We start from the raw sequence: 15,221 nt of genomic DNA on the forward strand, positions 1-15,221 counted from the left end.
AAATTAAACATCCATTTAAATGGAGTCATTGGGCAGATGTTCCTTTAATCAGTATAGGTTGAGAGATTCTCTATTGGAGGTTTAGGATACAATTTTGCTAACAGGTAAAACAATGTAAATATGTACGAATTCTATTTGTTGCACATAACTTTTTGGTATAAAAAATAAATGTAGAAATTACCTGTGGACGTCTTGCTGCAATCATTCTTATGCTGCATTCATGCAGTCCAAACATAAGAGCTTGAATGAACCCAATCAGAGGCCTTTTTGGACTCAGTCTGAGCCTTAGAAACTGTTTTTAAAGTCAGTACTGTAATTCTGTTTCTAGAAATGTACTAAGTAGTGATTTTTTTCAAAGACATTGTGTGTTAGCAGTAGAAGGGTTAAAGCACTTGGGTCCCCAGAGATACCAGTTTGTAGAATTTCTGCAGCTTCATCGTGTCTTGCTGAACGTTGCGTGCACATGGGTGTGTAAAGGTTGAGCAGCATTGACTTGAGGCTTTAACTGTTTACAGTTCTTTAAGCAACATGCAAAGAAACCTGTTAAGTATGTTATTTTTATCACTTCCTGCTCTCCTTGGTTCTGTAGGTCTGCTTTAACTCCGCTCCTACAAGGTCACAAACTATCTGGAAACTGCTGTATGTTTTCCTGGATTTGGGGGGGAGGGAGGGAGGTGCTGGGGCAGGGTCGGGTAGGCGGCTTGGGCTTACAATTGCTCTGGGCTGTTAAGAACAAGCAGGAGCTAAGACTCTGAAATGTGTGCTTACCGTACGTGTGGATATTAAACTTTGCATCTGTTTTGTTGGACTGAATGAAAGTAATAGCTTTCTCTTCTGCAGCCGCAAGCCCTGTGTGTTATGGTAGGGATCTGAGCCCTCGTTTGTAATGAGTTAACAATGTCAGATCTTTATCTGTATTTTGATGTGGCAGCTGTTGGTATGCCATGTCTGTTGAAATGGGGAAGAAAATGATTTTTAAAAATGATGTCTAGAGATCGCGAAGCTGAAATGACTTTCAGACACTGGTAGTGGGCTTAAATATGGTATTCACTCTTATACTGTGGTACATTTGAGCAAGTGTCTTTTTACTGTGGATAGACTTTTATATTCTGGCTTTTTAGTTATATAGAAAGTCTGTAGACCTAACATGGGATAAGGAATGTTGACAGTATGTTTCTTCTTTTCCCTTAAAAACTCAAGAAAAATTGTTTTGAAGTCTGCAGTGAACATATAGGTCCTTATTCTGCGTGTGGAAGGTGGTGTTGGTTTCTTATGTACCTCATCTAAAGGAAGGAGAACTTGGCCACCACACAACACAAGAGCAAATATTTTCTTTATATTGGCAGATGTTTTGGTCATTTTCTTGAGATACTAGCAGAAGAGCCAGTTGCAGAAAAAGTAGTCATAGCAACAGTTTCACACAGTATCTGTGACTCAGAATAATGAAACTACATAATTGTGCCAACTTCCAAAATTCAGTAGGCAGCCTCCAATTTTGTCGTTCTGCTCCGGGTGACGCTGCTCTTGGAACAGCCCTGGGATGTTGCAATAAGAAGTTTGCAGACCTTTGTGTTCTGAGCTCTTCTGTGAGCATTGGCATAGTCTATTACAGTCTAAAGCCTGGCCTTTAGAGTCCTCTAAGACTGGTGTACAGCCTGAAAGGGATGTTACTACACTCCATTAGTCTAAAGTAGCGTGTGCACATTAATTTACACATCGCCCTACCCTAGAATGCTTCAGGCCAGCATCAAAAACGTTTAGAACAAACTTACCCTCTAGACTACTATTACTGTAGTGCATAGTGACCATTTAATATGAAGGAAGCTCTTCCATGCTGGAAGATAAAACCGCATCTCATAGCGGCAGTTCTGGTACTGTTCTGGTACTCAAATAGTTCTAAACAAAGTTCAGTTGATGTAGTACCTCCCTATCTAACATACTCCACCTTGCTGCTGTAGTATGAATTCCATACTGTACTGGAGTATGTTGGGTATCCTGACAGCAGCAGTGGTTCATACACTTCCTGAATGCTGTGAACTCTCAGAATTTCTCAGCCAGCCACGTACATTCTGTTCAGCAAGAGAAGCTATATAAATTGTGCTCTTCGGTAATCCTGTGGACAGTTTGCTGTGATCCGAGTAGTGTAACTGTTAGGGGACTATAACTGGAAAACCTCATTTGCATTGGAGGAATGTGATGTTCATTTAGAGTAACTTGGATTTTTTAAGTCTTCAGCATTGATTTGTATCATGCAATATTTTTTGGGTTTGCCATAAACAGATACCTCAGTCAGGATCTCTAACTTCAGCTCCTTGAAACTCTGAATATTCATTTTACCACCTGGAAACAGGAAGCCTACAGACATGGCTAAGTATAGGAAACTAGTGTTTCTGATCTGCTTTGTATCATAGTAACTACTTCAGGTGGACTAGAAATTGCATTAGACTTGCAAGACTTGAGTCAGGCATAAATATTATTTAAACAGAAATTTAATGAACAAGCTCAGCATAGTACCCAGCCACTATACCTTTTGATTTCATTTTAGAAAGAGGGTATGTGATTTTATTATAGGAGGAAGACAGCTTGATTCGTTTGCAATCTTCCAGTATCTTTCTCTAAGAACAAATGCAGCTGATTTGGGCTGTCGTTGGCGGGTAAATATTCCTTTCTTGTTCCCCAAAACACGTGTGGTCCCTGTAGAGAAGTTATAAAATAAAGCAAGTATATATAAAATGCTCTTATATCCCCTACTGTGAACGGTTACAATGTATGTACTAAAATCAGGTTAGGTGGAAGAGACCTATGCACTTTCTTCTACGCAGTCAGGTACAATGGGGAACTTGGCAGATGCAATTTGCGTCATCTTGGCAAGATTAATTGATGTAACTGAGCAATATAGCTGCAATTAGTTGTATTTACAACTGGTAAGTCTATGACAGTTAATTCAGGTGTGCCCATTAACTTGATCAGTATTATATTTACAGCAGATACTCCTTCTGCCATTAGTTCCACCTTGAAATTTGATGGTGAAAATGTTGATTACTAACTATTTGACTGTACTGTCCTTTAGTGGTGTCTGTATCCTTTTTGCCTATTTTAGTTTTCATAGGAAACTAGAAAAGACGATCGCAACATGTAGAGAGACTGGAACCGCATATGTGTATGTGAACTTGTCTACATTTTCTCCATCCTCCTATTTGAAACCGATATTACTTTTCTGACCGCTTCTCTGCGATGAACTTAGCTTTCTAATACCTATATTGGTGCTCTACAGATTATTCTTAATGGTGTTTCTCTGCCTGAAATTAACACTGACTGTTCACCACCCTAACTCACTGCAGGTGGCATATGCATAACTGGTTCCTTACTAGGTCTCCTGAGTTGTAGTCGTTTAATTTCTGTGTGACTGTCTGCACTGTAGATTAAGTAATGCCCCATACTTTGCGAACGCACTTATTTATTAATAGTGGATGGAGTGTCATGACGGACCGTTGTCTACCAGTGTGGCATCTGGTCCCCTCTTTCTAAACGTCTATACCAAGTTAATAATACATTATTTAAGGTGCTCTGTTACTAAGGGCAGTTGTAGATGAAATATGAAGCAAGCAAGCGAGACACATCCCTAACAGCTGACTGAAGCTCTGAATTGAGGATGGCCAAGAAATAAAGTAATCTGGGTCTGCTCACAAGCTTCCCTTGCATTCTGCCCTAGCGCACTGTCTCATGTTCTGGGTAGCATCTTTGCAGGTGAGACATCTAGGAGCTCACGCCGGAGAGAGTGGATGCATTAAGTACAGGCAGGACCTTCCCTCTTGGCTCCGGTCATGCTGGACTTTGTCACAAAAAACAGCTATGCTCTATCTTGGTAAGCAGAGGGCCCTTTTGTCCTGCCCTACAGCACAATATTCTTTGTGTGTCAAACAATTTTAAACTTGCAGGGAGGATGGAGAGTTGTTTAGAATATAAATATAAGCTTACCTTGATTAGTCATGAAATCAGCAAAATTCCATATGAGCTCCCCAATCACATACTCTTTCCTCTTTTTGTCAAAAACGGAATGGTACTCTCTTAGCATAGCTTTCTGATACTCCTCGCTGAACATAAGAGGTGGATCCTACAGCCAGGAAAAAGAGGTGGCCTTGAATGAAGGTGACAGTTAATCTCAGCAAAGGTTCCATACGTTAACTTCCTATCTACTGGGGACCTGCTTCCTGAAGACAAGCTTTACAATTGCTTGGTCTCTTCATTGCTGCTGTGTTAACAATGGTTATTCAGTGACAATTAGCAACTACTGAAATTGCAAGGAGAAACGCACATAAAACACCAACGTAATGCCAGGTGTACTTGAGGGAGGAGTCCGTGGTTTTGCTTGGTAACGGTGCTTTGTCATGATATAGGTATAGGAGTGCCACCCCCTTCTGTGCAGGATAGCATCATGGAATGAATGGCCAGTCTCCAGTGTCATATCTTCCGATTAAGCATCTTCTACAAATGCCAAGTACAGATTTCAGAGTGCTCAGCGCTTTTAGTCAAAGCTAAAAACTTCTCTTTAGATAGAATCTAACCTTTGTTAGTGGCAAAGCTCATCGATTTCAGTGGAGCAGGATTACAATCCTGGAGTCTTTCGGACACTGACAAGCTAATGCATCTCAAAGCTAAGTAGTGAGGCTCAATGGGACCCATCTCTTCTAATTAAATTTGTTGACCCTGTAAGAAAAGCAGTGCTTTTTTCCATCTAGGGCGTCTGTAACACTTACACTGTGAAGTCCAGGAACCGAGTCTGCTCCATATTCACTCTGGATAATGGGTTTTTGGTAGGTTTTATACCAGTTCTCAAACTGTGTTGTGAGTTGTAGTGGAATAACTTCCAGATGGCCTGGGTCGTGATACCAGGAGAAGTAGCTATTTACGCAAATTACATCCACGTAAGGAGCCTACAAAAAACAAGGTGAGAGTGTTTTGTCACAGAGCTCAGAGTAGACAACCTTCACTCATAAAGCTAAGTCCTCCTTTTGGTTCACTTCATGGAATCCTGTTTTATTACAGGTAGAATAAAGTCTTTCCCCCCATCACTCAGGCCCTCCCAACATGACATCTTTCCCAGAAAAAAAGCAGGATAAATTTAGTAAGCTAATAGCATATTAATTTGGCGTTTTTCTTGCAGACTTAGGAAGTCACAGCAAAGAGTTAGACAAGATCAACCCATTTCATCCTCAGGTTTGTTAGACGTTTTTGAGTTTCCAAGATGTCTCTGGCTTGCTGGTACATTCAGATGTACTTTTTGAGTATTGGAATGTGATTATCAAGTTAGTGGTCAAATATTTTGACTAGCAACTAAATCTGTGCATCAATGGTGCAATACTAAGACTAAGCATTCTGCAAGTTATATGCCATTTCTACCACATGGACAGTATGATAAAAGGGCACAAAGCCCACTAAAGATAAAGTGATGTTGTATGTAACTTGTTCAATGTTCTCTTAACATGTTTTGTAATAAAAGGAAAAAAGTTCTAATGTCACATCAGTGTATGAGATCTATTCTTTGGTTTCGTTTTCCTGTGTCTCCTCAAGCTAGTCAGACCACGCTCGTGGGGATGGGATGTCAGAGTCTGTGTGTGCGTGCCTGTTGAAACAGCGATATCCAAGAGCAGATCCCCGCTGGGCTCCTTCAAAACTCAGGCCATCGGTTTTCCTTTCCTGGGGTGGGGAGGAACAGACCTCTCAGTTACAGAAGGCCGATCCTGCTAATTGTAGGACAGCTTGAAAGAAATACAAAGTGTAACCTGTAACAGGGATGTGGTAGTATTATGTACCTACAAACTCACCTGCTAGAAGTCTTTATTGTACAGTAGTGACAAGTAGTATAAAGCCATCTTGAAAAATTTAAAATTACATAGGAACTACCCCGGAAGCAAATTTATGTGTGTTAAAGATCCTTGGTTCATGCTATGGCCAGCTTAAGGCACAGACATCCAAGAAAAGTGCCTTTTGGCTATTTATACAGCTCTAGGACTTTAATTATGAAGCTAGAAGAGCTTTTAGATTATTCAACATTAACAGACATCTGCCAAAGAAGATCTAGAGCAGTTTAAAGCAGGAATTAAAGCAAAGCTTCCTTCCTTTAGACTTCCACAAGGGCTGTTAGCATTTTAAAGAGGTTTAAGCTTTGGTTTAATTGCAAGTGAAAATCCTGAGCATTAGTAAACACAGTCAATGGAACAGCAAAGCATGACAATGTTAATGGAATCCAGGGATCTGATCCTGCATACTTCACTCAAGACAAAGAACTGTTCTTCTCTCTTACAGATTGTTTTTTTTTCAGCTGGACTACAACTCCAGGATAAGGTGTTTTGTACTAGAAACAAAAATGTAAGTTTTCTTCTGCCCTTCCCTGTGAAATACCTCCAGTAAGCTTGGGGAGGTGGGGGGAAAGGACTGTAAAACAAATGACAAGAAGAGGAAATTTAATGTATGAATTAAAAAAAAAAAAAGCTAGAAAATAAAGTAAACTTACACCACGATCAAGAGCGTAATTAGCATCTGTCACAAAGGTTACTGGTCTGGAGGGATCGAGAGCTTTAGTGTGAGCTATCACTGTCCTGTTTGCAAACAGTAAAGCAAGAGTTCAGCAACAGCATGGAGAAGCACAGCCCCATTTCCCCAAGCTCTCTGTCCTTCCACCCCCCTCAGACATTTGGAGCTGCTTTGAATTTAGCAGAAAGTATTTTTAATTAAATACTGCAGGATACTTAGTGATCATCTGCTATAAAGTGTCTGCAATTCTAGCCAGTTCTGTAGGAGTATAAATATCACGGCAAAGAGACTGTCACAAAGTTGGTTGCTATCCCACCTGAAAAAAGACCAGAGTGGAAGCATACCAAACATGGGCACATTCATTTGTCTGTTGGTGCCAGCAGCTTAGAAGTTGGAGAAGGGACAGTGAGTTTGAAGACAAAAATGTAAGAAGGGTAATGGGAAGTTTCTAAACTCTTGGGATGTGTTCCTGCCAAAGCACGAGGCCCTAGCCCTGTGCCACAGCAGGCGGAGCAGTCACAGGTTGGCTGCTTTTGAGGAAACTCTGAATAAGAGAGATGAGACAGCGAATGGGAGGGTCAAGCTCTGCTGCTACCTTGACATTGCCGGAGGGTGGTGCATCATTCCGAAGAATGAAAATTCACAGTTACCTCTTAATGCACTTAAACCTACTAGGGACAGTCTGCTACCCCATTACAGAGATGACTCTCGGCTATCCAAAGCTTAAATCTCTTTAAAAATAAAACCAAGGGGACTGTAGGGACTTGAAGCAGTGGCTTTGAAGTGGGGTGTCACAATCCCCTGCAGAACAAATAACTAGCACTAACTGAAGAACCTTGTCTTCAGAATTAAAGGCCCATTATTTTACAGCTTTGCTGTAATTCTCAAAGAATTTAGCACTCGTCTTCCATCGGTAACAAGGAATATCCTGTTCTCATCAGATCTGCTTTTCTTGACCCTGAGGTCAAGAAGAGATGCTCAGACCAAATGGACTCCTGGTAATTTTGCAGAGCCTTACTAGTTCAGAAACAACAGGTTGAGACTGTTGTGTGGTTCTGAGCATCAGTTCAACACATGCAGCAGTTACACTTTTAGTTTGCATCTGCGGGTACTGTTTCAGGGTTCCCAAAAAACGCTTGTCCTCTCTTTACTACTTCTCTATGCCATCCCAAAGGAAGAAGATGCATCATCTGTCAACATTCAAGCCTCAGCTCTCTGTACAAGCAGACGCACTTACTTAAAGTAGTAAGCTGCTGGGGGCAGCTCCGATGCCGGCTCGTTGGCTACTGACCACATCACGACTGATGGCCTGTTCTTATCCCTGCGGATCAGCTCCTCCATCACAACAAGATGATGCTGCAAGGACTTGTTCCCAAAGCTCTCGCTTAAAGACAAAAGGAAGCGAGACTTGGTGAGGTGAGGGTATAAAATCCATCCCCTTTGCCTTTCCCTGTGAAAACTCAAGCCTCTGGGGTGTATAAGCACGGCTGAGCCTTGACACTGAATATGGCTTCTGCCCTATTTCCCCAAAGCCTGCTGCACAGTTCAGGGCCGTGGTTTGGGCTCATTAATCGAACCAGACCAAATGACGCGATGGCCACGTGGCAAAACGCCCTCCGGTTGCCCAACCTCACTAGGCACACGTCGCACAATGGGCTGATTTCTAAATAGAGCAAAGTACTTCCGTTATCAGGACAACGGGCGCTGTGGGACGGGAGGGGGATGCTTTTGAAGCGGCTCAGAGAGGAGCATAGAAACAAGGGGAAGGGTCTTTCGAGCAATTGCTTACGGCATTTTAATCCCCACTCCCGGGCACTCGTCGATCACCACGATGCCGTAGGCATCGCACAGGTCCATGATCTCCTCAGCGTAGGGGTAGTGGCTGGTGCGGAAAGAGTTCGCCCCCAGCCAGCGCAGCAGGTTGAAGTCCTTCACAACCAGGGGCCAGTCAAGGCCTTTGCCACGGATCTGGGAGGGGAGAGAGAAATACACCCCATCACACTGCCGGGCCGGGGCTTCTCCTCACACGTTAGCTGGGCACCACTGCTTCCCTGCTCACTCCCAGAGCGTTTCCAGCTCTGCACCACCTCTCCATCCAGTGTTTGCCTTTCTGAGGGGCATTGCCACATGCACGCTCAGACCCTGGTTGTTTGGAGAAGCAGAGGGGACGGCAGTTGCAGCCAAGCTGCCAGCACTGCTGCTGCCTGCCATTTCGGGGAGCTGCCCTGCCTGGGCTGCCCTCTCACTGCCTTTCACAGGTGTTATCCATGAGGCAGGCTGGGGAGGACAGGGTGAAGGAGGACCCTAGACCGGCAGGGCTCTGCATCTCCCTCTGAGGAGAGCCCGCACTCCCCGGCACCGGGAGGAAGGAGCGCCCGCCGCCCCTGAGGTGAGCGGCTTGGCGGGCAGCCGGGTCAGGGCGGCTCTGCCCGGCGGGGACCGGGCCTCTGCCGCGGCTGCGGGGCCTCCCTGTGGCCGGGCCGCGCCTCGCAGCCCTGCGGCTCCTCCGCGGCTCAGACCTCCCCGTCGGAGACTGTGTTCCCGGCATTTCCCGGGGTGGGAAACCTGACAGCCGCTACTTCTGACTGGAAGCCATGGCCGGGGGGTCGTTTAGCTCCTCTGCCAGCACACGCGGGCTCGCCCATGAGCCCTGAGAGGGATGTCACAACTATGGCAGGTCTGGGCACGGTGTCCCCTTAATGCTGGTAAAAGTTCACCCCAGCCCCCCCAGCAGCTCTCAGCCTGTGAGAAGGGTGTGAGGAAACGGCCCCTTTGAGTGGAGAGGGGAGGCAAGGGCGGGTGCCGCCTCAGCGGCATGAAGCGAGCTGCTATGAGGTGTCCCCGCCGCAGGCGCCGCACACTTACATCTGCGTCTTCGTGCTTGTTGACACCGTGGAAGTAGAAGGGCCTGCCGTTGATGAGGAACTGCGTGCTGGTGACATGGACGGTGCGGATGCCGACCGGGAGCGTGTACACGTCCTCCAGCAACGCCCCGTTCACTTGCGCCTGCATTTTCACCTGGATTTCCAAGGGGGAGACGCAACTGACACGCTGGGCTTCACAAGGATGCCCTGTCCTCCCTCCCCCTTGTCTGTAAGGGCTATCTTGACCTCCCATCCGTGTCCCAGCCCTGCCTCATCACGCGGCCTGCTCCTCACTGCTGCTTCAGCCGCCTCTTGTGGTCCTCAGGGAAGGAGCAAGGTCTGACTAAACAGAAAACAGAAATCCAAGCTGGGGAGGTTGAAGGATGAAGACTGAACCCTGGATGACTCTTCTGGGGCTTGTTCACCCCAAGAGCTTCAGTTTCTTTTCCCCTTACTCATCTGGGCTATTTCATCCCCCCAGGCAAGGCAGCGGTACACCTCTTCTGCCCTGCACCTTGATACCAGGCAATGACTGAAGTGTCATCTGCTCACAAGAGGTACGAACCTGAGCCCCTGGAAACTCACAGCAGCTCACCTGCTGCCCTAATTGCTGCATCTAAGCGTCACTACTCATCCTTAACTCACACAGTGTCTTCCAGGCTCGTGCTATTGAAGCCGAACTCTTGTCTTGCAGAGTGGGAAGAAAGCTCATTGCGTGGCAAAGCACATGGAAGAGGTTAGCAGCCTGCTCCTCAGAGACTCTGCTCTCAGCTTTCACGGTATCTCATCCCCTATATTGTCTCAAATGGTCCTTTTGCAAGGGATGGATTGGGCCCTAAATGTGAAGGGCAAGCATCTCGGAGTGTATGCATGCACTCCAGGCATGCCCTTCTTCTCACCGACAGACCTTTCAGTTGAGCATCCAGGAAGCTGGCAAAGCTTGATTTGATTACTGCATAATTAGCAAAGCCACTCTGGTCACATGAACAGGATCCGCGGGAGAAGATGAGTAAGGAAGATGGGCCATATGGCAGTTCCGTAATGCTATTAGACAGTCAGAGGGAACGCACACAGAAAGGAAGAAACGTCACTGTTACCTCTAAGGAGTAGCGGTATCCAGGGTTCTCGTGCATCAGGTAAGGCCACCAAAGATTTGGGTTCAGGACTTTTAGCTCTCCAGCTGGCCCATCGCCTGTAGCAACCACTTTCCCCTCTTGGTCATGTAAGCTCAGGGACAAGGAATAGAGTGTGCTGCCAACAACCGACACCTGATATTGCACCATTGCTGGTTCAAAGGAAACAAAAGACAATCAGAGACTGCCATGAAAGGAAATACACATGCATCAAATGTTGGAGGGTGTTCACATACAGCAGCATCAAAAAATGAGGAGAACAACAACAGTGGCATGAACTGAATGTAAGAAGCATGACCTGTCTGTCTTGAGGTCTAGAAGTTTCCAGCAAGATTTGTGTATGTCGTGGTTTAACCCCAGCCAGCAACTAAGCACCAGGCAGCCGCTTCCCCCTCCCAGTGGGATGGGGAGGAGGATCGGGGAAAAAAAAAAGTAAAACTCGTGGGTTGAGATAAGAGCAGTTTAATAACTAAAGTAAAATAAAATATAATACTACTACTAATAAAAATATAATAATAATAATTGTAATGAAAAGGAACATAACAGAAAAAAAAGAGAGAGAAATAAAACCCCAAAAAAGACAAGTGATGCACAATGCAATTGCTCACCACCCACTGACCGATGCCCGAGCAGCTATCTGCCCCTCCCAGCCAACTCCCCCCAGTTTATATACTGGGCATGACGTTCTATGGTATGGAATACCCCTTGGGCTAGTTCGGGTCAGCTGCCCTGGCCATGCTCCCTCCCAGTTCCTTGTGCACCTGCTTGCTGGCAGAGCAGGGGAAACTGCAAAGTCCTTGACTTAGGATAAGCGCTGCTCAGCAACAACTAAAACATCAGTGTGTTATCAACATCGTTCTCACACTAAATCCAAAACACAGCACTGTACCAGCTACTAAGAAGAAAATTAACTCTATCCCAGCCGAAACCAGGACGGTGTATCACACAACTCTGTTACTTAGAGATAATCCTGCTCTAAGTGGCAGGAAGACTGCCCCTACTGAGAAATTCTACTTCAAGAAACACCTGATCATCCTTTCCATTTAACAGTAGTCTCTTGCAAGTACTTCTTTTTTTCTTATTGCTTCTGAACTCTTTACCATATTCTTGCAGCTGCTGAGCTGTGCAATAGACCAGCTCAGGTTCAAGAGAAAGCCACTACGAAACAAATTCAATCAGACTTTTGCAGGATATTTTCTCTGCTGCCCTTGTCATCTCCATTCGGGGCCTGAGGTAGCTGCTGTAATTGTTCTGGACCTACCAACACTCTCTGATGAAGTAGTTGTCACAGTAATATCATCTATGTAGACAGAAGGAGTGGTGTAAAGCACAACCGGGCGATGGATTCCAGCATAATTAAAGAAATCAAACCTGATGTTCTGTACAAAATAGTTCTTGGGATACCTGAGTGAGCAAGACAGGAGAAATCGCTGCATTATGTTTCATTACACAAGAACTGAAGGCAGCATATGGATGCTAGCAATGTAAAATAGTCATGTAATAATAGATGCTAGCTGGTAAAATAGTCTCTACAACAGGATGGATCTATCTTTCAGTAGTGCTACTGCTGCTATGCTGAAGGGGACTACCAGTTTACAAACATCTAATGCACTGAATAGGTTTGACCCTTCAGGATAGCTGGTACTTGCAGTTTCCAGCTGAATTCAAGCTTCTCAAATCTGCCATTGATTCAACTCAGCAAATCACTTAATCTCAGTTCCCTGTGTACAAAACAGATGCAGTAACTCAGTGCAGATTCCTCATAACACCAAAGCTTAAACTCCTCCCTGCTCGACTGATGAATTTCAGCATAAATACAATCCCATGCTTTTGTAAGTTGCTTGGAGGGTCTTATGAACCAGCAGCTGAATAAATTCCCGTTCTCTCATCCCTGGGATAAGCTCAGCAGTACAGCACTTCAGCAACTCACCTTGTTTTGTCATTCATGTACTGAATTGACCCCGGAGGCAGAGTATGGGGTGTCAGAGTGTTGTTGAGCGCGACAGTGATGCGGCAGGGGATCCCTGGGCTGCCCTGGACGATGCTGCTTATATCTGCTTCAAAAGGGAGGTGGCCCCCTTCATGCTCCACGACTTGCACTCCGTTGACCCACTGCAAGAGAAGACACCCGTGAGCCCAAGCAGCGGGGTTATTGGGTTTTTGTCGCAAGCATAGCAGGGAGAAGGGAAGGAGCCCAGCATAGGGCAGTCAGGATTCCCAGTAACACTGAACCTTGTTCTGGGCTCTTACTCCTTGAGGGATCAATCTGGCAGCCCTTCCTTTGCTGGGAGTTAGGTCTGGGTCACATACAAGCAAGTGTCACTGAGACATGGTTTTGGGCAGATCCTGTAGCAAGTAAACATTTTAGTTACTAGTCCCGATATTGGAGGATCAGAGAAGAGAGACCTGGGAAACATGGCGAAGTTCTTGGCTGGAGGAGAACAGGCAAGAGTTAAATAGCAAACTGATATAAAATCTAGGCAGAGATGTATTTGCTGAACAAGCCATGAGACAGATTTTAGTGTCGCATAATTTTGGAAACACATGGACAATTTGCTGTGCAACGTACCACAATGGAGTAGTAATGGGCACTACCGAAACGGAGCACCACTCTGGTGTTGAGGTCGTCCTGAAGCCAGCGGAGAGGAAGCAGCACCTCTTTCTCATACCAAACCCAGCCGATGTAGTTCTCCAAGCTGGGGTCTTGAGTGATATCATTGAAGCTGGCAGGCACTGGCATGTCAATCACAGGACCGGTCTGGCAGGAATTGCACAGAAAGGGAGGAAACAGATCATTTAAAAAAAATTTTACTGTCTTGGCTGTCCAACCTGTACTGCTGGAGGTGTCCCCTTCCACTGACAGCCTTACAATCCCTTTGGCAAGTGGAAATATTTGGGAAAACCTGTTTAGAAACTGGTGTGGTCTGTCACAGGTCCTACACAAGTCCTACTTAATATCAGGCCCAGGAACCTGCCTGTTCCTACAGGAAGAAGCTGCTCGTATCTTTTTCCCTTCCTGATTTTACTAATGGCTCTGGTATTGCGGAATCACAAAAGTGAGGGGAAAAAAAATAAATGCCCGGGTCATTGTTTCAGCCTGGGACTTCCCAGAAATTGTAGTTTCTCCTGCACAGCTCTAGCTGTTTGGTGAGCAGTGCTGGTGTTGCGGTGTCAGTGCAGGGTGCTGCTTGTCAGGCTAAGAGCTGTAGTAGAAGGGTGGCAAGAGCCATGGATATTTTGGGCCAGATCCCCCAGGGAAGGTCCATGGAGACTGTTTGGGATGAGTCCAGCCTTCCTCACTCCCTGAAAGCGACATAGATTCCTTAGGATTACAATAGAGTCAATTCACTTGCTTATTTTTAATATAAGAATTATAGGCAGGCAGTGTTGTAATACATTTAACATTGAGGTAACCGGATGCTGTTGCAAAATAGAACTGTTCATTTTTAGCACCTGCTGCGCTCGTGATGTTGCATCAATGAGTGCTGCAGCAGCTTCCCCTTTCCTAAGGAAGCCTTTCCATGGAGAGCGGAACGAGGAAGGTCTGGTCACCCAGGGGTGAGCATCATGTGCGCGGCTGACTCAGCACTGAACCGTACCGGCACTGCAGAGAAACTCAGCACCCTTATTAGACATCAGAAAATACTAGGAGGAAAATCCTTGGATGGTGAAGTGGATTTTCTAGTATCTGATACAGGATAACCTTTGACTGGGATGGCCATAATGTGCGTCTCCTTCGGGGAGATTCTCTGATGTCTAAAGCAGGTTGAGCGTACACGTCTAAGCCTCCCTTTGGGGGGGCATAGTCCAGGATTCCTCTCCTCTGGCTGTCTCTTTTTGCAAAACTTCTAGCAGCATAGTGCCCTTCAGCTCTTCTCTCCTTCCACAATCTGGCGAAAAATTGGCCAAAGGGCTAAAATAGAAATGATGAAGGACACATATATTTTATGCATAGAATACATAACTTCTTTCTTTTAGGTAATGGTGTTAATTTCGTAATGGATTTTAATTACACTAGAACTTGTTTATCTGCACTCGGCTACTTTGGAATAAATAATTCAAGAGTGCCCTTTCCAGGCACGTTTTTGTTTATTCTATGCTGCTGACAATAGGTAAATGTTGTGCAAGGCCAGCCTGGCTTTTGCAGCACGGGGATTTCTACGACAGCTAAAGGTGGCTGTAGTTCATTCAAATGCTTTCTGGCCTCTGAGCAGAAGCGGGATAATCAGAGACTGCTGTTTCGGTAATTAGAAAGCCTCTTAAGTAAACCCTCTGCATAGCGGTAAGACACTTAGCGCAGGGCGGGAGGCAAAGAGGAGCCGCTCCGCAAGCCTGCTGGGGAAGGAAAGGAGAAACGGTGCTCTCGGGAGAGGAAGGAAGCCTGGTTTGCAGGGGGCCCTTCCCGGGAAGGAGAGCACCCCCCTGCCGCACTGCCCTGCCCCGGGGAAGCGGCAGCCCCTGCCCGCGCCCCCCGCTCCCGGCCCCGCGGTACCTGCCGGAGCGGCTGCCGGTACCAGCGCTGCACGAAGCCGGCGTCCCTGCCCGGCGAGAAGTCGGCGCGGAAGCTCCAGAGGCCGCCGAGCTCCTTCCGCTCCCGGGATGGGGTCTCCCGGGGGTAGAGCATGCCGCCCGGCGGGGCCGCCGCCCGCCCCAGCGCCAGCAGCAGGAGCAGACGGCAGCCCCCCGCCAT

General features: G+C 46.1%; 1 protein-coding gene across 1 annotated transcript; it reads right to left on the reverse strand.

The window, feature by feature from the left end:
* Positions 1-2,477: 2,477 nt before the first annotated feature.
* GUSB (glucuronidase beta) lies at positions 2,478-15,221 on the reverse strand. The gene is made up of 12 exons (XM_050909021.1): positions 15,024-15,221; positions 13,101-13,289; positions 12,462-12,643; positions 11,793-11,935; positions 10,496-10,683; positions 9,400-9,552; positions 8,324-8,502; positions 7,772-7,918; positions 6,515-6,599; positions 4,758-4,934; positions 3,979-4,114; positions 2,478-2,694 (listed from the first exon to the last, which is right to left on the reverse strand). Exons 1-12 carry the CDS (start codon positions 15,219-15,221, stop codon positions 2,537-2,539), a joined length of 1,935 nt encoding a protein of 644 aa, XP_050764978.1. The 3' UTR covers positions 2,478-2,536.

Source organism: Gymnogyps californianus, chromosome 20, assembly GCF_018139145.2.
Source record: "Gymnogyps californianus isolate 813 chromosome 20, ASM1813914v2, whole genome shotgun sequence".
NCBI classification, from domain to species: domain Eukaryota; kingdom Metazoa; phylum Chordata; class Aves; order Accipitriformes; family Cathartidae; genus Gymnogyps; species Gymnogyps californianus.